This window comes from Hippocampus bargibanti, linkage group LG01, assembly GCF_051943395.1.
Source record: "Hippocampus bargibanti isolate YZ-2025 linkage group LG01, ASM5194339v1, whole genome shotgun sequence".
NCBI classification, from domain to species: Eukaryota; Metazoa; Chordata; class Actinopteri; order Syngnathiformes; family Syngnathidae; genus Hippocampus; species Hippocampus bargibanti.
The window spans coordinates 3,326,363-3,354,307 of NC_142734.1; the positions used below are offsets into that span (position 1 = coordinate 3,326,363).

Here is a 27,945-nt window from a genome sequence, read left to right on the forward strand (position 1 = left end):
GGACACATACACCCCCACCCCCTCCACCCGCGCTTAGTTGAACCAATGAAGGGCCCCGACCTGTTTCACTACACTCGCAGCAATGTCGCCCCGAATCACATGGCTCCTCGGAACCGACTGACTCACCCGCTCATCTCTTCCGACAAGGCGGGGGTGGGGGTGGAGGGGAACATGGGAGGGGAAGGTGTGTGACGTCACTAAGGAAAAGTTACATGGTCGCAACATGGCGGTCTTCATATCACCTTGACGTGAGCATTACTTGCCTAACCTGGCTTAAAAAAAACATCATTAACTCATTGACTGCCATTCACAAATTTATTCAGGAATTGAAAATATGACATAGAGCGCCGTTCCCCAATTTGTTCAGGTTTTGTTTTTTCATGCTTGGGTGCCGATAGAGCGCTGGCCATGGCCTCTGGCAATGTTTTATTTCACAAGAGGGCAGCATTTCCCTTTTTTTTTCCATTTTAGCACTTTGTTCCAGCTTCAGTTGTTGTTAAAGCGCTATATAAACTGATATGTATGTATTGCATTGAATTTTGGACACCTGCCTTCATTTCAAGATCATATAACTCCAGATCCATATTACTTAGCAATTAACTCTTTTTTTCCTGATGAAATTAGACAGTCGAAAGTTTCTAACGCTGGATTGAATGTTTATATATTCCTAAAACTCAATATTCTCTTGGTCCTGAAATTTGAGTGAGAATGACAACAACCCTGGCACTGCAGTGGACACATGTTTGCACGTCTGGCAGTGAATGAGTTAAGCTTCAATGAATTCATCATTTGAATAAAAATAAAGGAATGCTTCAAACACCCCATGGTCCTACGTGGTAAGCATAATAAGAGCTGAAGCATGCTCATTTTCCTCGCAGGCCCGTAGTTGTAGTTGGTAGTGTGTGTTTGTGTGTGTGTGTGTCTGATACACGGAGTGCTACAATGCACATCAGACACATAAGCTCGCACATGAAGAGAACTTAATTAGAGAAAACAGCGCTGTCAGAAGCATTAGGCTGAGGTACGCACTTAAGGGCATATGGTTTTAGTACTACGGCTTGGAGAAAAAGCACACAAACATACCTCAAAGCTTGAAGCCATGCTAATGAAATCATTCTCTTTGCATCCTACTGGGAGCAAACACAAATGTTTACAGACATGGCGCAGTCTGTCCGTATACTCGTGCACCACGCTGGGCTGTCGGCAGAAAGTGAGTGCGCCAAACGGGCTGCTGGTCCGTGGCGGAAACACTCCGTCAGACAATAAGTGTCTTGTGTGAGTGATAATTATTTCCACTTGTATTAGATTCAGTTCCATTTTGTCCTATTTTGATTGTCAAGCACTTCATTTTATATGCAACTGACCCATCATGAGCAGGAATGTGGTACAAAGTGCAAAGAGTGGTAGCATTTTTTCATTTTGGGATTATTTAGCTCTGCTAGTGCAAAGTTTAAAAGTCAATTGAATTGAAATTTTCAAGTTCAAGATGATTTGAAGTTGGGCATTTCAATGATGTTGTTTACCTTTTGCTTTTGTGAAAATTGGCATTTCTACATTTCACAAAGAAACCTCAACCTAAAGCTTATTTTGGGATGAACAACTGGGTTGGCATGTTGCGATAATTAGCCTAGTTCCTCTAAATGTCAATAAAAGTGCGTTCATGTGTGTGTGTATGTATACTGTACATCTACTGTATATAATAATAATAATAATAATACATTTAATTTCTAAGCACCATTCAAAACTCTCAAGGACACTTTACAGTCACGAGATAATAATTTTTTTTTGCGTGCGGGTGAGCAGCGGCAGCCATTCGCACCAGCGTTCACTCTACCGGGAGGTAACAGAGCAGCAAAGTTATGAAAAGAAGAGGAAGGGAAAGAAAGAAGTAGAAAAAGAAAGGTAGAGTAGAGTAGAGAATATACCGTATATATATAATGTATATATATAATGTACAGTAAAGTCTCGTTATATCGATATCGGATATATCGATAGTCCCGGTTATATCGATACTATTTCTATGCACGCACGGAGAAAATTACATGCAAACAGGGTTGGATATATCGATAGTCCCGGTTATATCGATATTTTTTCGGGCTCCCATGAATATCGATATAACGAGACTTTACTGTATATATACTGCGCATAGATAGATAGATAGATAGATAGATAGATAGATAGATAGATAGATAGATAGATAGATATACGTACATACATACTATAAAATTTTATTTAGTCTGTATTTTTGTATGTCATGCATTTTCTCAGCCAGTTGCAATCATTTAATCATTTAATGGGGTAGAGATGAACAGACTACAGGGGTCCAGTCACTAAAAATATATTCAAATCAAATAGTCACTTGAATACAGTACACTTGAAATTGGTTGTGTGTGTGTGTGTGTGGGGGGGGGGGGGGTAATTATACACACATATCAACTTACTGTCTAACCAAATATTTGAAATGACGGTGAATCTTTTATATGTCAATACGGAGAAACGTATTGAGGGGAAAACCGTTTATATCTCCTCGAGTCCTATTGTACACATCGCGTATAAGTGAGCCTTATCTCTTTTTGCTTTTTGTATAAAAAAAAGACAACAGTCTGACTCGGGACCATAAGGCAATTTCCTGTATAGTCAAGAGTGATGGAGCCCCGGGATCATGGTCATGCAGTATTTGTCACATCACATCCCTCATAAGACAAGTCAACTTAAGATGCCATAAGGGGCCAGGGGGGTGCTGGTGTTGTGACATGCTGCTAAATTGCAGAAAGGGGCTTTCCTGACACTCTTGGTTGAATGTCTTCTGTAATATATTGAGACAAGATCAGTGTAATTACAATGTAGTAAATGTCGGCGAGATCAATGACGCGTTTTCGTGGTCATTTTTGTACAATATTTTTTGTGTTTTAAAAAACTTTCCATAAGTCAATTACAGGTGTGTGTATTGTTATCAAATAAAGATCCGAATCATCTTGCCAAATATGGTAAAACACATTCAGAGAATGTGTCTGATCATTTGAGCCACTCGAGTACATTACTTCAAATAACCCACAAATAAATTGACAATGTAGAAGCTAACATTGTTGTTAAAAAAATGTAAATTTAGAGTAGATCTGGTGTAATACTGAACAACGAGGGCTGTGAAAATAATTTAGTGAGTGGTCAACATTTTTTAAGCGACTACCAGTGCAGTCTGATATACAATGCATCATCAATTAAGCACATCAGTGTCTAGTTCAATTTGATCAATCGGCTATTAGTTCTTTTTTTTTTTCATATGTTGTTGACTCTTTCATTTGAAATCGACACAAAGTGAAATTAAGAATCAATCAATCACCAACAGTTATGCAAATAACAATGTGCGAGGCTATATGGTAACACCTGTGTCAAGGAAGGTGTAAAAATTCAGCAAAAAATGTCCAAAATGGCCCACGCATGTGGAATTATGAGTCCAAAATTTAAAGACCTTAAAATTAGTATGGTTAAAGTTATTAAAGCATGTCAAGGGTTTATTCAAAAAAAATGGTCATTTCACAGAATTATACATATTGCTGCAAGGTCTGGAAAGTAAGCCGGTAATGCAAGGGGCTATTACTGTATGCATATCATCAAAACAAATTAAATGATGCTTACATTTTAAACAGTGCGTCGTTTATTCTTAATTAAATCCAACACAATGATCAAGCACGGATAAAAAAAAAATGCAGTCACATTATGATAAATCCATTTTTCTATTCATAACTGGACAAAAAAGAGCATCATGCGTGTGCCAGCTTGTGATACAAGTTGCAACATAATTGTTATAATAACACAGATATTACACCGAAAAAAAAGCGTATGAATTTGCAGGTAGTGCCCATAGACGTTTTCCAAAATTCAACCCCCCTTGTGCAAAGAAAAAAAAAGCAATGGTCTTGCGATGTTGTCCTCATGAAGTGGGGCGGTGCACGCAGACAGGAGCTGAAATCGTGTTAATATGCTGTCCGGGGTGTAAGAAGCCGCCATGCGCGCAGCTTCCTGCAATCAGCCAAATACCCAGAGACAGGTCCTGGGTGGCCCCCGGGCGGGACTTCTTGTGTTCTCCCCCCACACATCCCCTTAGCGCCAACGACCCTCGGCGTGCCAAAGTGGCCCCACCAGTCCTGCCGAGCTCGTTTGGAGCAATCTCTTCATGTCATGGGAGCTTTCTCATGCAAGGAAGCGAAGTGGCCCATATCATCGCTTAAAGAGTGACGCTTGGAGATTAGTAAAACAGTCACTTTATAAATATCATTATTTTAAAATCGAGAACATCAGACTTGTCCACGCAGACATTTCAAATTTGTATTGATTATTGTTCTTGTGTAAAAAAAAAAAAATAAGAGAAAATGCAAAGCTGGTTAAAATGAAGCAAAGTATACAACATCGTGCTGTTAGCAAGCAAGAAAACAATTACGATGAAATGGCTAACAAAAGAACCCCCAACAGTGAAAGACTGACTGAAATTTATGAAATGGAAAAGCTTACATTCATTGTCAGAGGAGAGTGAGCTAAATTTGACAGACTATGGGATACCTGGGAATTTTTTACAGCAATATAAGTGATTATAAAGTTTACATCTTAACCCCATTCCACTCAAGTTGGTTCAAAAGTGTTAATTATTGTTATTATAATGACTATTATTATTATTATTCTCTTGTTTTTATTTCATTATTTATTTATTTTTTTTCTTTCTCGCATGGCACAGTGAACAAGACATTACATCAACAGAATTGCAAGATACGTAAAACGTTTTATTGAGATGTGATCTGTTTTGTTTTGATGTCTGGATCAGATGATGCTCAATGTGACCAAGTTTTCCCTTTTCTAACTGTTTTCAAAAAAAGTCAATGAAAATCAAATGAAGCAAAGTGAGTCTGAGCATATAGATATGATTTTTAATTATAAACACATGTCAACAATTTATGAAATTTCATTTTTTTCTGTCACACAATCAAGCCATTTTATTCTTAGCGGGCATTAAAATTCGCACAGTCGGGCTTGTTGTACAATACAATTGTGCGACTCCTGCAAGATTTTTAAAAATTAAAAAAAGGGTCCTTAATATTCTGTTGGGGGTGGTGGGGGGGGTATTGGCCATCAAAATATCATAACGGAGAATTCCGTTTTAGTTCTGGAAGAAAATAAAAGTCAAAATAAAATGATAATTTGCGAACCGGATTGGTGTTGAGATTTTGCATAGATTACAAATTGAAATGGGGGCTCGTGTGGGGGGGGTGTCGGAGATTTAATTGATAATTAACTTGAGTTCGAACGCGGCCTGCGGGCGAGTAAGTGAAGGCCTGAAGAGTTTATAACGTTCGTTAAATCAATCGCAGTTGATGAGGATTGCGCACATTTTTTCTCTCTCACAGGATGACTTGAAAAAACAAACCAAGCAGAGCCAGAAAGATGTCTTAAAAAGTTCGAGGAAGAACGCGGGAGAGACTCAAGGCTTGTCGCTACAATGTTTAAACAGAGTCGACGGACTTCCCGTGAAGTTGGAGCACTTCTCGGCGCAGTTGGCCAGAGCCGAACTCGAGAAGGGATACACGGCGGCGGCTTGGCCGAACGGCGCCAGGGCAGCTGGGATGGGCGACGTGATGCTCTGTCCTTGGTTGAGGTAGGCCACCAGTCGCCGCATCTCCTCCAGAGCCTGAGCCTGCATCAGGATGTAGTTCTTGGCCAGGAGGAGAGTGGCGATTTTGGAGAGTTTTCTCACCGAGGGGCTGTGGGCGTAGGGGATGACGGCTCTCAAGCCGTCCAGCGCGTCGTTCAGGTCGTGCATCCTCCTCCTCTCGCGAGCGTTGATGCTGAGCCGAAGGGAGCGCTGCTCCTTGGACTTTTTAGCCAGGGGACCCCCGGCTTTGTCGTCCCCGAAGGGCACCCCTCTTTTCCGCGACTCCAACGAGTCGAAGGCGTCGTCGTCGTCGCTGGTGTGTTCCCCGCCACTTTCGTTGGACTTGGCAGTCTGTCCACTGAGGAAGTCGGTGGCCGCCGTGAGGGGGAAACGACCGGGGGCTCCGGGACCGTGACCGGCGCCGAAGCCGAAGGCGGACTGGCCGTAGCGCTGCGTCAGATCGAGGAGCGCGTCGTTGCTGATGGATTTCAGCAGGTTCTCGTCGCTGGCGTTCATCTTTACTCCCCCCAAAAAATAAAGAAGACTTTTCAAAAAGCCGTCTACTTCCAGTTTCTTTGGAATCGACGCGCCGTCCTCTCCTCGCCTCTGTGGTGACTCTTGAAGAAGGAGGCTAGTGAGAAGTGCCAAAGTCTACATGTGCGCGCCGCTCCTCGTTGCTGCGCGCATAGCTCGCCACCTCCACCGCATCCGCCACGAACAACAACAACAACAACTTGGGATCAAACTTGTTCCAAGTGTGCTCAGCAGATGATGACGTGAGCTGCTTCCAGCATCTCGCGCCCTCCCTCGCCTTGGGCAAAGAGGCTCGCGCCCTGCCCAGCGTGCTCGTTAGCGTGCTGGGATTACTCGCCTGGCCAATCACGTCGCGTGTTTCATTAACCGGAGCGATTCTTCCCCAGTTTTCATTCTCTGTGTTCGTTGTAACGTCAAGTGACAAGCAGGCATAGCCCCCCCTGCGTTGGTCATTTTGTGACAATTGAACCCGTGCAGACAGTGGTGTGAAGTGCACAAGTATAAATACTTGATGAGGGTACCTGAGTAGATATTTCGGGCATCACTACTTACCTATTAACTCATTCACTGCCAGACACGTGCAGACATATGTCCACTCCAGTGCTAGGGTTACTATCATTGTCACTCGAATTCCAGGACCCACCGGATACAGGTGTCACAGTTTGCGAGGTGGTGATGGTGGTGGATCCCGAAAAAGCAGGCAAGAGAGAGCAGCAGGGTGTAATTGACAAATTGTATTAAATAAAGTCAGCAGGAACAAAATCTGACAGGGTGAAACAAACACAACTAATGACCCGACAACGAATGGTCATGCCGGTAGTCCTTTTAACTGTCACTGATTGGAACAACCAACACCTGTTCAGGTACAGGCGGGGCCGACAGCGCCACCCGTTGGTCACCAACCAGATCGTGACAACAGATAACATCCGACTTACGACCAACTCGACTTACGACTACCCATACTTACGACCACGAACTCCAGACCCGATTAAAAAAAAAACTAGTTTCTTGGACCCGGAGAAAACCCACAAAGCTGGTTGATCTTGTTACTTTGCTGCCCATACCGAATTGCTCTTACAATTGCTCCACACATACACATAAACACCCAAACATTGTTTATCTGCCACTATAATTGAGTTTTATTATTTGTAGTAATTATAAAGTTTCTCAAGCTTTTTACCGGTAGTTTAAAAAACAGACAGACATGCAACATATACATGAACGTTTACATGTGAACATGGTTTGGGTTGAAAACATGACATTATATGTCAGGAAAGGCCTACTCTAAGTGTCATTATAACTGGAAATACATTTTTTAAATTGTATTTGTTACTTCTGGTAAAGTCCAGTCTATCCTTTTCGGATTCTGATTTGATTTTGGTTTCACTCCCTGGCGCTTTCTACTATCTTTGTGACTGCACAATTTCCTGTATGACAGCTGTCCATGTTAAGCGCTTTGTTACAGCTTCAATGGTTGTTAAAGCACTATATAAATCAAAATATATTTTATTGTATTTTGATGAAGTGAAGTCCAATCACAATTTATTTGACCTAAGTGTTGATTTTCACAGAACTTGAGTAGAGTACTGTACTTTATCATCTTGTGAACAGTGAAAAGTTATGATTTTTGGTATAATGACCGAGCCTATAAATGGATGAAAGTGATTCAAACTCTTTATTTATATAAGGTGTTTAAAGCGTGAACATTAGAGCATATTAATTGGCAAATTTGAGGGTTTCGTGCCATCTAGCGGTGATCATGACACATCGCTATGTCAATCTTTGTGATTTTTCGTCTTGGCCAGTAGGTGACAGTCAAGTCCGCTTGTTCTGCCGGCGGTGTTTATTCTCTTCAGGTAGTCCAAATCCTACCCACCTTGCTAAACATGAAATTGTTGTTTGAAAGACTAAACAGAACATGATATTCACAGAGAATAATGTTTTTGTGTATATGTCTTATTCCGGAGATTGATATACCATGGAGAACACGAATTCTGAGAAAAAGATTCCAAGTTTCCATTGACTCTGAGCTGGGAAAATGGCATTTTGAAAATAAAATAAAAAGACTTGTTGGCATATTAGTTACCATATTTCCTGTGTATAACGCGCACTGGACTATAAGGCGCACCCCCAACGAATGGTGTATTTTTAAACCATTTCCATATACAGTAAAGTGTTGTTATATCGATATCGGTTATATCGATAGTACCGCTTATTATGATACTATTTCTATGAACGCAAGGAGAAAATCTATCTCTCTATCTATCTATCTGTCTGCGATCTAGCTGGCTGCCTAGCTAGATGGCGATTTACAATCTATTAGCTAAGTAGCTAACTATTAGCTATCTTGCGAGTTAGCTACCTCAGAGCGATCGCTATCTAGCTGACTGGCTATCTAGCTGACTGGCTATCTAGCTAGGTATCTGTTGACTAACGATTGGCCAGCTAGTTAGCTTTCTATCGATTTGACTTACTTTCAGGTTTAATGAATGCTGGCGCGTATGGCTGCCGCTGCTCGCCCACAGAAAAACATATGCTGTGACTGTAAAGTGACCTTGAGAGTTTTGAAAGGCTTTAAACCAAGAATTACATTTGAAGTCTCGTCCTGTTTTCAACAAATGGTAGAATGCTTACCCTTTATTCTTACCGGCAAAGCGGCAACATCTTCAAAAGCATCACAGGAGTATCAACATAGCAACTAAAAATACACGACGCTTTGAAAGCCCGTTCAATAAGCCTCATGGTCACCATGGCAACTGCAACATCAGCTGCTGCCCGAGCACCCCTGGCCAACATTTAACCACGCCGCTATTGCAAGTCGTGAATGCAATGCTATCCAAAATCCACCACGTGGCAGAAGAGCCATTTTTTCCTCTTGTCTTTCCGAAAGTTGCCTTTTGGTTTCACAAGAACATTGTGTTCTCACACAGTTGCAAATAAATGTTTCTGTTCTGTATCCTGCGGTGACGCCCTCGAACAAGTGCGTTTGCATTACTATTAGTCATCAGTATACCTAAATTATTCACAGTCGTGCCACTTACACTTTTACTGTATTTCAATATTGCTCATAGGATATTGTTTACTTAAAAAAAACCCTCTGGTGCCAGGATTTCTGTCATTGTCAATTAAATTCTAGGACCCAAAGAATATTGGGTTTTAGGACTACATAAACATTCAATACAGCAAAAGAAACCTGATACTCTATTATTTCATTAGAAAAAAAGAGTTAATTCCTAAATGATATGGGTCTGGAGTTATAAGAGCTTGAAATGAGGGTAGCTGTCCAAAATACAATGCAAGGCATACAATTGGTTTATATGGTGCTTTAACAATAGCTGAAGCTATAATGGGACTCTGCGTTGGCCGGGAATCAAACCCAGGTCAACTGCTTGGAAGGCAGCTATGCTCACCACTATACCACCAACGCACTGAATTGCATCAAATTAGCGATTACCATGATCAACGGTTCTAGGTGGCGTCCATGAAGAACACAAAAAAATATGGCGTTATGCCGAATGAAGAGCCTGTTGACCCGGATGGGAAAAACATTGCCAGAGGTCTGGCCAGCGCTTTAGCAGCACCCAAGCATGAAAAAAAACAAAAAACAAAAACGGAACATATAGTCTTGGCTCGGATTAGTTTTCGGCGGACAAACCAAACCACACAGCACCACGGTGGCTGGAGGACTACTTTTTGTCACCCCCGAGGTTTGTTATCAAGTGGAGTACTTTTGCTATTATGGCACCAAAAAGACCCCACCACAGGCTAGCGTTAACGCAAAAGCAAATTACGGTCGAGCAGAAGGAGATCATCGACACGAACTAAGTGTGCATTTGTGTGAATTAGCGTCCCAGTACCAGTATGCTAATTCGACCATTGCTACGTGTGGCTAAGGGTGTGTTGCGTGAAATGTGGTTCTTCCTGGTTCAGCTCGCATGTCTATATAAGTCATTCTAACAGGGAGTTTCTGTGTTGTCCAAGCAACGGTCTCAGGCAAGAGAAGAGGTTCAAAAACTTCTGTTGATTTGCCACACCCACACATGAAAATGCCACTCAGAGTGAAGATGGAGGAGGCCGCTTTGATCTTCCCCCTTGCCGACTCTGATTACGTTTCGGATTTACAGTCCAATCCTACAGGGACCTGGCAGCCATGACTCCAACGCTGCGCCATGGAATTCAGTCTCTCACCCGGCCAATCAAAACCTCTGATTGATGCCGTTCTGCTTTAATCATAGTGGCGTTCACAAAAGACCAAAAACAAACTTCAAATCTGAACTTGGCGGAGTGTGTGAAATTCCACCGGTCTGAAATAATTGTAGAAATGTGTTTTTACCCCAGCAGAATGAGGTTTGAATGAGCCACTTGGCAGTCATCTGCAGTGGTGGGCACAGTGTTGCTGCTGCTGACGCCGCCGATGCAAAAACTGAGCGTGAAGCATCAAACAAAAGTGTTTTTCTGGCGCACGTTGCACATTGTACTTTTTGCACATTTCACCCACGTTTCATCACGAGCCAAGTCAACAAATGACACACTGTACTGTGCTTTTTCGTCCTTCTTTTTACCCCCTAATCTCCCTCCTTCATGTCTCTTCTTATTTATCTCTTGCTTTTTGTGTCGTCTCTCGATGCTGCAGTGCAATGCAGATTTTTTTTTTTTTTTTTTACAAGGCGGAGGTAAAGGCGCGGTCCTATGCATAATTGTCGAAGATATTTTTACTGTGACCCACTTTGGAGTGCCTTTTTCCCCCTTTAAAGGACAAGCGACACCATTTTTATGTTTCCTAACTGACATCAGAAAAACTTTTATACCATCTAAAATACCCAAAACACGCAGTATGATATTTTTAGTCAAATGCAAAACACCAATAAAAATGAGTTAAAGTGTCCCAAAACGACTTCAAAATGACCTCGGTAATGCAGAGTTTCAGAAGGTCCCGCCCCCTTGTTCGTGACATCACGCCAGGACGTCTTGTCTTGCTCTAGAATAAAATCAATCGCTTCAGATTCGGAGAAGATGCTTTCTTGTTACTCATCCAGTTATAAATACGATTCAAATAGTTCTGAAGAGGAAAGCATAAATGTTCGCAATCGATTAAAGAAGTACAGTAAAGTCTCGTTATATCGATATCGGATATATCGATAGTCCCGGTTATATCGATACTATTTCTATGCACGCACGGAGAAAATTACATGCAAACAGGGTCGGATATATCGATAGTCCCGGTTATATCGATATTTTTTCGGACTCCCTTGAATATCGATATAACGAGACTTTACTGTACTTCCGTATCAATTTGATCCATCAGGACTCCAATGCAGCATCCCAGAAAATGCACAAGATGGCGCCCAAGCTCCGTTAGAAATGGCCTGATTTGTCTGCTGGGAATTTGTGCCAACTTCTGTATTGTGTTACCGCAATTGGTAGTCACACACACACACACACACACACACACACACACTGCACCCGATCTTTCAGTGTGAAAAGTCAGCTGGAGCTTTCCTGGCAGTTTTTTTAAGGGTGGGGGGCCTAGAGGAAGTCCATATTTAATGAAGTGGCTCTCTTGTTGAAATGGTTTTAAGTGCTCCTGTGCGGCGCTTGTGGCCTGAGGGGGAGGAGCTTTTATTTATTGATTCGCTGCTTCTTCCCAGCTTTGGCATGGCGAAGAAAGGAGTGGATGAGAGCGTCGAATTCCCCTTTCCATCCGTAACAATTTTCTTGCTACCCGGTTGGCCGTTCGTTGTCCCTCGAGGGACATCGCCTTGTCAGTCCACATTAACATCCGTCAGTGTGAGGCTTCAGCGGGCGACAGGCCTCTGTCCCATCGAGTTCCAACGTACATGTACGAATGCATGAGAGGGCCAACAATTCAGCCATACCCACATATGATATTGAAATACAGTAAAGTTTCCATTTGGACAGATCGATATTCAAGGGAGTCCGAAAAAATATCGATATAACCGGGACTATCGATATATCCAACCCTATTTGCATGTAATTTTCTCCGTGCGTGCATAGAAATAGTATCGATATAACCGGGACTATCGATATATCCGATATCGATATAACGAGACTTTACTGTAATAAGATGAAAAATACAACGCGTATGAGTCACACATATTAAGAATGTCTTCTCTGCCAGCCTCGAGCAGAACTGAAAAATCCCATTGTTTATACAGATGCTCCTCAACTTACAAACATTGGAGTTACGACAAACGGTGCATACGAACATTTTTGTGGAAAATGTTTGGACAGAGATGCTGTAAGCTAGATTTTGTATCGCACACCTTTTTTCCGGCCGAGCTCCCTTGCGATTGGCTGTTTACTGTCCTTCACGCACACGCACGCCCACAGACACATTGCAGGTTTCAAGGGCTGGATGTTTATGCGACGGACACCAAGGTTGACCAAACGCTGAAGTGTTGCCAACAAGTTCAGACTCCGATCCACCGAACTTGCTTACGATTGGCTGCGTAGAGTATGTGGGCGGGGAGGAAAGCCCTCTTCCCAGTTAACACTCCAGGAGGACACGATGTATAACAAAAAGTAATGGCTGCTGGCACGTCATTCAGTAGACCCAAGGATATATGTTGTCGTACTACAGAGTATGTGTGAATTTATTTTTCGACCGTTAGAGCGTCTGTGTTTTATACTTGCCGGTTCAGTGTTTGACTTAAACATACATTCCATACAAAATATAGCACTGAAGCAACTTACGACCGAATTCACGTTACGAACGACCACTCGGAACGTATCTCGTTCATAAGGTGGGGAGCGTCTGTACTGCATTGGTTTTTGGACGAGCTCTCCAAAACAAAACAAAAAAAGCCCCCTTGTGTTGGACTTGCATGGGTACAGCTGTCCCCTACTTGATCAGGAGTCTTTTCAGAACAAGTTTGAACAAACATCTGAGGTGTGACACCGAGGCGGCAGGGGAAAAAGTCGAAAGTTTGCGCAAGATTATGCGTTGCGCTGATCCCTCTTGTCTTTGTGTGAAGTCGAGGCTGTCTGCTCCCTCGTTATCGCTCCTCGCTGGCGGAATGGGAGAAGAACGCCGCGAGATGAGAGAGACTCATATCATTAACCAAGAGTGTTTCAACAACAAAGGGCCCGACTACATCACATCTCACCCTTTCCCACACCCACCGGTGTCACACACATCATTCCAATGCACTGAAATGATGTGCGATGAAAAATAAAATAAAATAAACGCCCTCATTTGTCAAAAGATGTTTTTTTTTTTTTGCCAGAGAGAGAGACTAACGTTCACATCTAAAATTGGACAGTATCTGTCAGGGTGTGTGTGTCTTTTCAGTGGAAGGGGGCTGTCTGCATGAATCCTCAGGGGTTTCACTTTAGCCATGCAGAGAAGCATATTGTTAATTCACCACAATGACCTAGATTCCTAAAGATGTGAAAAGAAAGACGTCGACCAGCTCAACATTGGAGACAAAAACACAATCAGTCTAATTTCTCTCACATTCTACCAGCCATTATTTCTTGCTTCAGATGATTCACTTGGATCAATTCATCTTCAATCTCACATTCCCATTTATAATTCCCCCTTTTCATAGATTGCCCTCTTTGCCTCTCATCTGCGGCTCTCACATCCAACCAAAACCAGTGAAATGTAAATGAATTTTCCCAGTCGGTTCCATTCTCACAAACTTATAATTGGATTTTGACTATTAATATCAAGTCTGTCCTCATCCTTGTAAATTGACCCGGTACGAGTCTTTTCGATCCCAATGTTGAAAAACGTGTGAAACATGGAAAGCAAGAGGGCAAAATGCAGACCGAATCAAGTCTGCAAGAGTCAGGAAGTCACGATGCGGGTATTTCATGCCACTCGGAAACGTCTCCTTACAGAATTATTGATTCGGTCAAAGCTGCCATAGGAATGAATTGACCTACATGAAAGCATTTCGCAGGGATTTGAGGGGCACGGTTGGGATGGCATTAGAACAATTGGACTTTAATCTCTCCTTTCTCATGAACACCTTGAAGCAGTAATTCATGCCTTTGTCACATCTCAGATCGATTACTGTACTGTAATTTACTTTGGAGTCAGCCAATCGTCCATGAAGCATCTCCAGCTTGTCCAGAATGCTGCTGCTCGCCTCTTGACTGATACTCGTAAGAGGGAGCACAGAACTCTTACTCTGTCATCCTTTCAATGGCTACCTATATATTTTAGATTTCTCTTCTTATTCCATATATACTCTTATATTCTTAGATGTTATTACAGTGATACCGGAGCTTACAAACTTAATTGGTTCCCAGAAAGTGTGTGTAAGGCGAAAAGTTTGTCTGCCAAACATTTATTTCCCATAAGAAACCTTTAAAATGAGAATAATCCGTTCCCAGGTCCCCATAAAACAATTTTCTACTAAATAAGCCTTAAAACTACACAAATATACTTTATTTTATGTATTATAAATATACTATTGTCTTGTAATTAAAGAAATAAACGGTTATTTCTTTTATTACAATACATTAGCACATGTATTATACATAAAATGGCTAATTTTGTGTCGTTATAAGGCTTATTTATTACAACACTATGTTTTATGGGGACCCGGGAACGGATTATTCTCATTTGTAATTGTTTCTTACGGGAAATAAACGTTTAACAGACGAACCTTTCGCCTTACACAAGCTTTCTGGGAACCAATTAAGTTCGTAAACTGAGGTATCACAGTATTTGACATTGTTGACCAGGAGGGGGGACGTGACTAAAACAGCCTGTCTTTTGAGGGGACTAATTTCTACTTGACATTCATCCAAAAGAGTACAGTTGTGATTTTTCTTCCTCTTCTTTGCAGCCAAATTCAAGCCAATTCACGAACATGAGAAAGAGGATGTTACGATCAAAAAGGATGACAAGCTGCAGTCTAATCTAGCATGAACTGTAATTTTCAGGCAGAGAAAGTAGGCAATTGGAGTCCTACCAAGGACAAAAGACAAAAACTCTGAAATAGACGCATGGAAATCAGCTCGCAATATTTGCGAAACAGACAGATGGTTTGCGAGAGCGCACCAGATGCTGTGTGGGAGGGTTATTTCATTGACAATATCACACCGTTTCCCGCTTTCTTTCCCTCGCTTCTTCCACCAACACTCACATTAACATTCATACATGTTTTATTTGCCCTGCCACCTCCTTATCCTTGCGTGACACACCAGCCACGCGGCGCCATCCTACCTTCCGTATAGCCCGCAGGGGGCTGAGCAATGCCAGGGCCTCGCGTGAACTCAGCGCAATAAGTAACGTTGCATGGCTTTTCAAATGTTAACTGCCACTCCGAGGGTTTGTTTATCATGTGAAAAAGTCAAAATGAGAAACTGACTGACCATAGGTTTCCTTTTGCATTTCATAGCAAGACGTGTTGCATCGGAATTATTCCAACTACAGTGATACCTCAGTTTACGAACTTAATTGATTACCAGAAAGTGTGTAAGGTGCAAAGTTTTTCTGCCAAACATTAATTTCCCATAAGAAACCAATAAAATGAGAATAATCCGTTCCCAGATCCCCATAAAACATCATTTTCAACTAAATAAGAATTAAAACTACACAAAATATACCTTATTTTATGTATAATAAATGTGATATTAGTATTGTAATTAAAGAAATAAACTGTACTATATAATAGTCGTTTTATTTACCTTTGTGATGGTTGTTCATGTAGTTGCCATCCGAGTGAAGTTGCCGTGCTTTCGAGGCGATAATACCCTCACACACTGTCCCCTGCTAGCTGCTTTTCGTTAATCCAAATCAACATTTTTCAACCGCTTTTCTTGCCTGAGACCGTTGCTTAGACAACACAGAAAGACCCTTAGCCACACATAGCAATGGTCGACTTAGCGCACTGGTACTGGGATGCTAAGTCACACAAACGCACACCTCGTTCGTGTTTTTCGATGATTTCTTTCTTCTGCTCGGCTATAATTTTCTTTTGTGTCCTCTTCGGCTGAACACTAGCCTGTGGTTGGGTCTTTTTCGGTCCCATAATAGCAAAAGTACTCCACTCGATAGCAAACCACGTCTGCACTCAAAGGGGGTGTGGAAAATTAGTCCGCCAGCCACCGTGGCATTGTTCGACCGTGTGGTTTGGGGTTCATCTACTGAAAACTAGTTCACCCGTCACCGTGGCGCTGTGTGGTTTTGTTCGTCCGCCAAAAAGTAGTTTGTATGCCAAGATGATATTCTCGCGAATGTAATGTACGTTAGGCGAAAAGTTCATGATCTAAAGCAGGGGTGTCAAAGTCATTTTTTGCCGCGGGCCACATTGTAGTTATGGTTTCCTCTCGAGGGCCGTTATGAATTTGGGGAACCCATTAGAATGTTTAAATCCCTTCAAATATTACATATACAGCGCACACCAAATTAATGAATAACTCGTTTTCAAATCTGAAGTCAAGAATAATGACTTTTATTGTGGTTGACATCCAAAAATATGAAATTTTGGCTCAGATTTTAGCAATCATCATGGAATTTAACAAGTTTGATTCGCTTTCGCGGGCCGAAAAAAATGATGTGGCGGGCCGGATTTGGCCCGCGGGCCTTGACTTTGACACCTGTGATCTAAAGCGTTCGTCTGCTGTAATTTAATTCTTAAGATTTTGTTTTGCTGTTGTGCTCAAAAATATTCCACATGTCCTGCCAAACACGAAAATACCCCAAATCACTACTAATTAATTTTCCTCTGATTTGTAAATGATCCTCATTAAAACAAAACAAAACAAAAAATAGACACCCATTTTTTTTTACAGGCTTCAAAGGGAGACAGTATGGCCTAATCAGTAAATTTGCTCAGCTGTGTCACTAATGAGACAAATTTGGCCTCACAAGGGAGCGATGCTCTAATTTGTTTATGTTAATGATATGAAACAGTGCCTGTCCTTTTTGTGTATGTGGGAAGGGATCAGTCACACGCTAGTGCTTCAATGCTCTTTTTACCTTCAGGGTTTCAACATCGGCTTTGTTAAGGTGCGACGTGTGCCTCGTCGAATGCTTTCTAAGGGTTAATTTGACTAATTGAGATAACCTGGGTGATGAGTTAATGTGATGGAAAAGTCAAGGAGCGCCATGACTTGTAAGTCGGGGTGAAAATGAATCAACTTTATAATAAATATTCCATCCATCCATGGCAACCAGTTATGGGTTGCATCCTCACCACAACATGTGAGGATGAGCGGATTATAACATGGGTAGATAACTATTTAAAACGGGAAAAATAATAATCAGAAAAACGTGATTAGAATCAAAGTCATTTTATTAATTATGTGTCATGGTTTTTCATCACAGGACATCGCTGTTTGTATTTTATTTCAGCTTTTATTTTATTTGTTTGCAGACTTGTAGATTTTAAAATTTACAGTGCTGCCACTCTCAATAATATTTCCACATAATGCTAACTGCACATAAGGAAAAAAAAAAATCATAACTTGCGTGAATTTAAAAAAAGGATGAATCAATTTCCCTTCATAAGTTTGACTTTTATTTGGCAATATAAAACAAAGCAAGTCATTTTTCTTGTAATTATTGGCAGAGTCCTTTTTGTTTCTTATAACATTAGGTTGTTACATAACTGTGCTGCTTTTCAATAATGTAAAAGAAAAAGGCATTGCATCTACCACGGTCGAGGATGACGCCTTGTACTGACTTTATCGTCCTATCTCGCAATTTTTCTGGTTCTGTTTCTCTCTCTCATTTTAATGGTTTATATCACAGGTGTCAAAGTCAAGGCCCGCGGGCCAAATCCGGCCCGCCACATCATTTTTTTCGGCCCGCGAAAGCAAATCAAACTTGTTAAATTCCATGATGATTGCTAAAATCGGAGCCAAAATTTCATATTTTTGGATGTCAACCACAATAAAAGTCATTATTCTTGACTTCAGATTTGAAAACGAGTTATTCATTAATTTGCTGTGTGCTCTATATGTAATATTTGAAGGGATTTAAACATTCTAATGGGATCCCCAAATTCATAACGGCCCTCGAGAGGAAACCATAACTACAATGTGGCCCGTGGCAAAAAATGACTTTGACACCCCTGGTTTATATCATATCATATATCATATCATATAATATCATATCATATCAAAGTCAGCTTTATTGTCAAATATGCTAATATGCATGACATACAGTACAGATGAAATTACTGTCCTCTCGGACCCAGCATGCAAGGTACTTAGAATTACTTACCAAACATAAACATGAAAACGCCAATTTGAAAATAATAAAATAAAATATCATATCAAAATATCAAAATATCAAAATATCATATATATATATCATATATCATATCATATCGCATCGCATCATGTCATATATCATCGTATATCATATCATATCACACCATATATAATACCGTATCATGTATCATGTATCATGTACCATGTATCGTATCATATATCATCGTATATCATATCATATCATATCATATCATATATCACTTGCACCATCATAGTTTTAATATCCACTGCGTGAAGGTTTATACATCACCGCATCGTCAGAATGAGAACCCATAGAATTTCCCTTTATATGGTAGCAGTAAGGTAGTGGAGGCGATGTGGTTCTTTGCAATAAATACCCAAGTTTTAATTAACTTTCATCCCACCGGGAGTGGGATGAAAGTCTTTTTTTTTCTTCCCAAAAAGGAATATGCAGAGCTCAAAGCTCTTTTACCACCCCCCCAACCGCATTAATACATGCACACAAGTTCAATCACTGTCCACCATCTTGTGACTTGGTAGATTATTGAGAGATTGGCTGCAAAGCATGAGCAAAACCAAGCACGGAAGATCCACTGTGGTTGAATGTGATGATAAAATGTGAATATTCACGTGTGATGCATGCTGTGTGGATTCTTGTGTTGGAGTGTGGAGGAGTACTGAGCCGCTCCATGGTGACTGTGGAGAACGCGTACGTGCCAGACGAGCCAGATGGTACCCTGTTGACCGAGTACATAAGGATCCAAATTTTTGAAAAATGACTACAAAAAAAAGTAAGTACAGTAAAGTCTCGTTATATCGATATTCAAGGGAGTCCAAAAAAATATCGATATAACCGGGACTATAGATATATCCGACCCTGTTTGCATGTAATTTTCTCAGTGCGTGCATAGAAATAGTATCGATATAACCGGGACTATCGATATATCCGATATCGATATAACGAGACTTTACTGTAATTTATCAGGAGACATTTCATTACCGTCCCTGTAAAAATCATCCGTGCAATTCTCAAGCGGCCCCAACTCTTACTCAATCTACTTGACAACTTTTTGGCATAGTGGTCATTCTTCTCATACTGTCGTGTGTTTTTGACAAAAAAAAAGAGATTGTCTCACATCTTCTTTCCCACGTAAATCCACATCAATTCCAAGCAGCGGCAGTCAATCAGAAAATATCTCATGGTGATGCCATGAAACAATTCATGCCCATTTCCAAATTGAGCTCAACGGTGAAGCCTTGTGTCTCTTTGCTTAAAACCGTGTGTGTGTGTGTGTGTGTGTGTGTGTGTGTGTGTGTGTGTGTGTGTGTGTGTATGCATATGTTTGTGTGTGTGTGTGTACATGCATGAGTGCTTTCATGTTTCTGCGCCTCCTCTCCCTCCGCAGCTCACATGGAGGCGACAGAGTCCCTCATTTCAAAAACAGCCATCCCCTACCACTAGGTTGCCCCCTCTCCCCTTCAACCCCCCCCACACACACACACACACACACACACACACACACACACACACACACACACACACACACACACACACACACACACACACACACACACACACACACACACACACACACACACGAAGACCGCAGTAGCGTGTGTTCAAAGGCGATAACTACTGAGGCCTCTCATTTAAATAGCATGGAGCATAGGACCAAATACACAAAGAAACACCGGAAAACATGAGCACACACACTCGGGAACGTTTTGTCCGCACACACACACACACACACACACCTGCTCTCATCCTATAGCTCTTGTGCTGACTTGCGGACAATGATTAGCGGATTACTCCGAGGAGGCCACTGGCTTATTCATTTAAACTTTGCGTCGTCAGCATTTGGGTTTTTGTCCCTCGCGTGGATTCGAGCCGCCGTAACCTTCCAACAGTAAAGTGAGAAAATGAGAAGAGCAGTTATGAGGCAGTCATGCCCCTGGCTGTCTTCACAGAGAAGGAAATGCAACATTATTTCTGCTCTACTTAATCGTAGCCATTCCCATCCATATTCTGGCCCAGCGCATGTTTCACACCTGGCTGCTTAAATGTCCCACATAGGGCTGAAAATGTCTGCTGAGCGGTGAATAGCAACGTGGTTCAAGCACATGCACCCGGATGACCTCTGTCATTCGGACTCCATGTTGCCCTCATGGAAAAGCATCGCAAGCTCGTTATCAAAAACTCATATCAGATGCAGACATTTTAAAACCCTTCACAGACGGGCTAAAGCGTGGATATATTTCTTCCAGGTAGCAATAAAAAGAAACTGGGATGGCAGAAAGCATTATGCATTTCATTAATATTCAATGACATTGTGAGTCACAATACATTTTCCACTTTGTGCGCGTCGGTATTTGCTTCTGCATGTATTAAAATATTCACATGCGCTAAATATTGTACAGCAATGAATCCATTTCTAAATGAGTTGTGGTGTTTTGTACAAAGCAATCAGAATACCTTTATTCGTCCCACAATGGGGAAATTTGCTACAATCTGCAATCTGTACTGTATATTTGTGACTACTGTGGTATTTCCTTAAAAGATATACCTCTCCACAATAATACAATATTTCCATCCATCATCCATCCATCCATCCATCCATCCATCCATCCGTCCGTCTGCCCCCGTCTGTCAACCTGCTGCCTGCCTATGTCTGTCTGTATCTATCTATATCTATCTACCTGTCGGTCGGTCTTTCTATTTGTGGGTCTGTCCGTCTGTCAGTGTGTCTGTCTCTCTGTCGGTCTGTCTGTCGGTCTGTCAGTCTGTCGGTGTGACAGTCTGTCGGTCTGACGATCTGTCGGTCTGTCGGTCGGTCTCTCTACAGCCTGCAATTGGTCTACAACCAGTCCGAGGTGAACCCTGCTTCTTGTGTAGTTATCTGGATTACGCTCAGGCTCATACCTAACTGTCACGCTCTGGTTGGCAACCAACACCTGAGCAGCTGCAGGCGGGGCCGATAGCGCTAACCAGATCGTAACACTAACAAGGACATGTACTATGGAAAAAGGATGGGAGGTGATACAAGCCGGGCTCCGTAGAGGCTATCTCCAATTGTGACAAAATATGTGCAATCTTCTCGTCTTTGCGACATCCATAAGCACAATTGCTTGTTTATTTTGCTGTCTGATTGCTTCGATGCTCTCATGATGATTCCTTCAGGGCGCCTCTCATATACGGTGCATAGCCAGTGGGGAGTCAAATGGAGGACTTTCGGAGTCCTGTGATTGCAGCCGCAACCATCAGTAATTGCATATATTGGAAGGAAGATTGTATGTCTTCACGCCACAATGGATGCAGCTCATATGGCAGCGAGGTCAGGGTGTGAGGAATATTTACTGAATACATTGTGTCAATTGTTTGGCTCTTAATAAGGTGGAACTGTGAGGAAAGGAGAAGATAGGAGGAAATAAATCAGAGGCGGAGTGTAGGGAGGGAAGGCTGAAATATGGTTGTCATCCTAAGGGTGACTGAGAGTTTTATATGCATGATTTTCTAGAAACGATCTCATTAAACTTCGCTGCCAATCACCACGTGTATGGCGTGGGTGTCTACGTTCAGGGTAACATTTATGAGATCATCTGATTGCGACTCTTCCTTCCCCCGTGTTCTAATTGGATCGGAGAGAAATGCGTGAGACCTGAAGCGGCGGAGACAGCAGAAGACAATGGAACCAAGTGCAGGGGCACCTAGCGACTCCTACCTCCATAAAAAAAAATCTTTGAATGCCCACAAGAGGGTGGCATTTTATGAACAAATGATGATGATAGACATGTTATTATTATGAACATTACCACAATATGATTTACATAGCATGCCTAATACAGATCAAAATAAGGGTTCTTTTGGTCACAGCTGATAGATGAACAAAGGACGTGATCATTTTGTAGCCAACTAAGTGACGTGGACACACCTCACTTTACTTTCAGAAATTATATGTATTGTCTGTTGTCAATTGTTTGTCTTTTTTAGCCATACAAGTGCCTTGCACGCTAGGTCCGAGAGGACATTAATTTCATATGTGCTGTATGTCATGCATATTAGCATATTTGACAATAAAGCTGACTTTGACTTATATATAACGCGATGATGAATCGTTGTGTGTTGCATCAAGACTACAAATTCCCAGCAGACAAATCAGCTCTTTTCCAACGGAGCTTGGGCGCCATCTTGTGCATTTTCAGAGACGCTACATTGCAGTCCTAACGGCTCGAATTGACTTCTTTAATCGATTGCAAACAGTTATGCTTTCCTCTTCAGAACTATTTGAATCATATTCATCACTGGATGAGTAACAAAATGAATCTGAATTTGAAGCCATTGTTTTGATTCTAGAGCAAGGCAAAGACGTCCTGGCGTGACGTCGCCAACAAGGGGGCGGGACCTTCTGAAACTCGCCATTTCCGGGGTCATTTTGAAGTAGTTTTGGGACACATTTTTATTAGTGTTTTGCATTTGACTAAAAATATCAGCCTGCGTGTTTTGGGTATTTTAGATTCTATAAAACGTTTTTCTAATGTCATTTAGGAAACAAAGAAATGGTGTGGGTTGTAAGCGTATTGAAATCAATTGATGGAACAATCTTCTACCTCATTTGCAGACCTGCTCTATGTCTCCTCAAGCTGCAGAGACACCACTAGCAAGCACAGGAGTGATATCACTACCTCCCAACCTCCCCGACATCTTTTATTACCCTCTTGCTCTCATGAATAAACATCCCTTACATTCATTCGGCGCTGGCATGAAATGGCCACCAAGCCTCTGGCACCCAGTAATGCCGCAATCATTATTATACCGCAGCACTTTTTTTTTTTCCCAATCGTGTGTCTCTCGCTCTCCTGGCTTTTGTCCGGATAACTAAAAAAAAGTGACAATGAGGAAACAGGGCCCATGGATTACTGTCAGAGGTCATAGAAGAATGAATGGGGTGGGGGATGGGGGTATTCTTGCATGTCCCACTTTACTCCTTCTTTTCATCTTTTTCTTGCCTCCCTCTGACTGTCAACTTGTCTTTCCTCTGCTGATTCATAAAAAACGGGAAGTTCAACAACAGTGAGCAAAAGTTTTTGACTGAACTCTAAAATAGATGCGACACAACGATGTGCAATAGACAGTGGCACGCCGAGAATGTCACTCCTAGGCCTTCAGTAGTGCTACGTCTGAAAAAATCCACAGCTGCGACTGTAAATAAAAAGAGTGGTGTGATTTATTACACTTCTTGTACTGTACCAGAGGGTGCAGTTAGCCAGGAAATAACTTGTGAAGAAAGTAATATTGTCATTAAACTTTTTACCATGAAAGTGTGGATTCATAATATGGGGTCAGAAGTCGCTCGTTCACACCACAGAGAAGATGATTGGCAAAGGATGGCGATACGTCAATAATAACCTCATAAAATTGCAATATTATTTGCTATTTTTGCTAGCTCGACCTTTCTTAATGATGTCCACAACTTTTCTTTAAAAGTCTGTCTTGAAAATGGCTTTAACAGTAAATCTTCAACTAAATCCATTTCTTCTCCTCCTTCAGCCATTGTTGACAAAACGGCTATTAAAGCAACACAACTATATTTGCTTATGCAGCTCGCTACCGATACAGCGTGCTAGCTCTGGCCAGTATGCTCTTGTCACTAGCGGCTTGTAATCAGATCAGTTTTCCAAAACTATGAATGGCTACTGACTAACCTATCATAGTTTGCCAAAACTCTGACATTGACTGGCACCTTCAAGAAGACATCCCCTGTCCCTTTTGTGTTGCCAACTCGAAATCTGATTGGTTAGAGCAACAGTTTGATTGACACGTTTGATGCTCGAGGGCCTGCAGAACAGATTGTGAAGGCGTACAGGTAGATTTCTGACCGTGGTAACAAATAATTGCTGAAATGTGAAAACAGACGTCTGGAAGCAGCGCAACAGGGGAAAAGTAATGAAAGGAATTCATGGACAAAATATAATGGACATCAGTCTGTGATCCAGATATTTTTAGGCCAGCAGAGAATGCCTTGCAGGCCTTCTTGACGGTTCGCCACTGGCAATAGTGTATTCTGGGTCATTTAATGGAAAGGTATTCAATCAAGCGCGTACAGAAATACTTTTTTTGTCATAAGCCGACATCACCATCTCCCAGATACTTAAACTCCTCCACTTGGGGCAAGATCTCCTCACCGACCCATAGAGGGCACTCCACCCTTTTCCCGATTGATAAGCATTGTCTTAGAGGCTCATAATTAAAACAAGCTTTATTTTTTTAGCCAGGGTTTCATATAAGTCCATATGTGTGTGCCACACCACCATGCAATGGTTGCCACCATCGTGATAAATGAAGGGTCATCACCATGACGATGGATTGCAGGGGGTATTGGCTGCCCAAGGTCGTAGACCAAGGACATGGTGAGAGTGATTGCAGCTACCAAGACAGGAAATCGAAGAAGAGCACTTGGGTTGTCTATATCTTCGTGTGCCTGTGTATGTGTGTGTGTGTGACTGGGGTTTTGAGAGTGCTGCTGGGTGGCTGTATCGAGGAAAAAGGTGCAATTTCACAAGCCAAATTACTTCTGGGACAGAGGAGAGAAAAATATCACAGCAATAACAGAAGCAGGGAGGGCGAGGGAATAGGCGAGTGGCAGGAGGGACGTCCTCCACCTCCCACCTCGACCCCAAACTAAAGGAGCAGCTCAATTAAACAAGTCATCAGATGAGAGCGCACACATGCAAACAGAGTAGCAACCCCCATTACACTTGCTGTCTGGGATCACCTGACGGCAAATGAATTCGGATCCCCTGTTGCATTTTTTGCTGACTGTGCTGACAGCGATCGATTCGTTTTCTGGAACGTGTTCCACGGTAGCGCACGCTTTTTTGTCCAACCTCCGCTTTCTGAACATTGGCGTCATGTCATCATGATGAAACAGTTACTGATAGAGATTAGACAGAATAAGAAGTTATCATATTTAAAAGTGTCATGCTGTTATATGTGATTTGACTACTTTATCTATGCACGTTGTAAAACATTCAATGTCATTTATGTGTCTAAGTTTAGTCTACGTTGTTATGCTAAATACAGTAAAGTCTCGTTATATCGATATTGGTTATATCGATAGTACTGCTTATTACGATACTATTTCGATGAACACAAGGAGAAAATTACATGCCACAGGATCGGATATATCGATAGTCCGGTTATATCGATATTTTTTCCGACTCCCGAGAATAGCGATATAACGAGACTTTACTGTATATACATGTATAAATAAATACTACAGTAAAGTCTCGTTATATCGATATTCAAGGGAGTCCGAAAAAATATCGATATAACCGGGACTATCGATATATCCGACCCTGTTTACATGTAATTTTCTCCGTGCGTACATAGAAATAGTATCGATATAACCGGGACTATCGATATATCCGATATCGATATAACGAGACTTTACTGTATATGATTTCTGTCATAGTCACTTGAATTCCAGGACCCAAAGAATATTGGGTTTTAGGACTACATAAACATTCAATGCAGCGTGAGAAACCTTAGACTCTCTTCTTTCATCAGAAAAAAATAGCTAATTTCTATTTTATGTGATTCTGGAGTTATGTGAGCTTGAAATGAGGGCGGCTGTTCAAAATACAATGCAATACATATACATGTACTGTATATTGGTTTATAGAGCGCTTTAACAACAGCTGAAGCTGGAACAAAGCACTAACATAGGAAAACAAGGAAATGCTACCTCCTTGTGGAAGGGAAAATAATTGCCAGAGGACATGGTCATCGCTTTATTGGCACCCAAGTTATAAATAACAAATCCTGAACAAATGCAGGAATGGCGCTCTACGTCATACTTTCAATTCCTGAATAAATTTGTGAAAGGCATGCTCAGTGCGAGAAAAACAGAACTATTGATGTTGCATGCATGTCTATGTGTGGAATCTGGATATGTGAACGAAAGCAAAGGATTCACTTCCACTTAATCACACAGAAATTATCAGCAAATTCAGTTCTGAGGTTAGCCAAGCAGTTTAAGTAAATTATTTGAATTAAAAAGTACCCCTCCCCCTCCATGTACACACAATTTTGGAGTACCGTCGTTCCCAATCCCAAACTACCAACAAATAAACAGCATTCTGCCCTTCCCCCACAAACCTAGCCCTGTCACAATGTATATATTCAACCTCAAGAAATATACACCCTATCCTCTTGTTTCCATGGTAACTGGCCAGAGCGATGTCGCTATATGAAGCAGCAGGCAAAGTCAGCGGGGTGAGAGGCAGACTCGCTCGTACCTGCCACGCCTCCTCTCATAACAAACAATATTAGATGCCATGTTCCTCGACTACATTGCACCTGTTTAGAGTTAGTGGCAAGTCATCTTTGGATATGCTCTTATATTTTGGTCTCATTTGTATGTGTGTCTGTTTGTGTCTGTGTGAGTGCGTGTGTGTATCTGTGTGTGTGTGTGTGTGTGTGTGTGTGTGTGTGTGTGTGTATCTGTGTGTGTGTGTGTGTGCATGTCTGCGTGTGTGTCTCTGTGTGTCTTTGTGAGTCTGTGTGTGCAGGTGCTTGTGTGTGTGTCTGTCTCTGTGTGTCTGTGTGTCTTTGTGAGTGTGTGTGTGTGTGTGCAGGTGTCTGTGTGTCTGTCTCTGTGTGTCTGTTTGTTTGTGTATGTGTGTCTGTCTGTCGGTTTGTGTCTTTGTGTGGATGTGTTTATGTGTCTGTCTGTCTGTGTGTGTGTGCGTGCATGTGTGTGTGTCTGTGTCTGGTTGTGTCTGTGTGTGCATGTGTGTGTGTCTGTGTCTGGTTGTGTCTGTGTGTGTGCATGTGTGTGTGTCTGTGTGTGTGTGCGTGCATGTGTGTGTGTCTGTGTCTGGTTGTGTCTATGTGTGTGCATGTGTGCATGTGTGTGTGTCTGTGTCTGGTTGTGTCTGTGTGTGTGCATGTGTGTGTGTCTGTGTCTGGTTGTGTCTTTATGTGTCTGTGTATGTGCATGTGTGCGTGTGTGTGTGTGTGCTTGTGCGTCTGTTAGTGTCCTTGTGTGTGTTTGTGCGTCTATGTTTGTGTCTGTGTATGTGTGTGTGTGTGTGTGTGTGTGTGTGTGTGTGTGTGAGTGATTCCCCCCCCCCCCCATGCCATTCAGAAAAATACACCCAATACACCTTCCTAGCGCTCTTGCGAGTGGATACTATCTGCTATGCTGAGGCCAAATTTTATTATCGGTGCAATAAAGAATCACACACAATGAGACCTTATTTCCACCCCCTGCCTGTTTTCCCTTTCGGCTAAGCAGTTAGGATCAACCAGGATTGCATGGATGTCAGCAAGCACGTACATTTGTACGAGTGTTCTTCTTCGCCGCGCTTGCGGGCCCTCATCTCAAGTGGCAACGCACAAACAGATGCACTAAGCATAGAACGTTACATTGGAGGCCGTGCATGTGCCATCTTGCGTTTTTTTTTTATGTTGTAGTTAAAGAATGGAGGGGGGGGATGGGCAGCAGCCGCCATGGCACGTGCCACACTTTCAGACGACCCCATTCATCTCC

At 41.9% G+C, this 27,945-nt stretch overlaps 2 protein-coding genes and 1 non-coding gene across 4 annotated transcripts in view; all 3 read right to left on the minus strand.

Moving 5' to 3' along the window:
* The window catches only part of LOC148902761 (YTH domain-containing family protein 1-like), an 89,953-nt gene that overhangs the window by 29,387 nt on the left and 32,621 nt on the right, over nt 1-27,945 (minus strand). The window lies entirely within an intron of this gene.
* Nucleotides 3,525-6,511, minus strand: bhlhe23 (basic helix-loop-helix family, member e23). Its single transcript, XM_088990502.1, has one exon. The coding sequence runs from the start codon at nt 6,155-6,157 to the stop codon at nt 5,471-5,473; it is 687 nt and encodes a 228-aa protein (XP_088846628.1). The 5' UTR covers nt 6,158-6,511; the 3' UTR covers nt 3,525-5,470.
* Nucleotides 9,531-9,602, minus strand: trnag-ucc (transfer RNA glycine (anticodon UCC)). Its single transcript has one exon. It is a non-coding gene; the product is annotated as a tRNA-Gly (tRNA).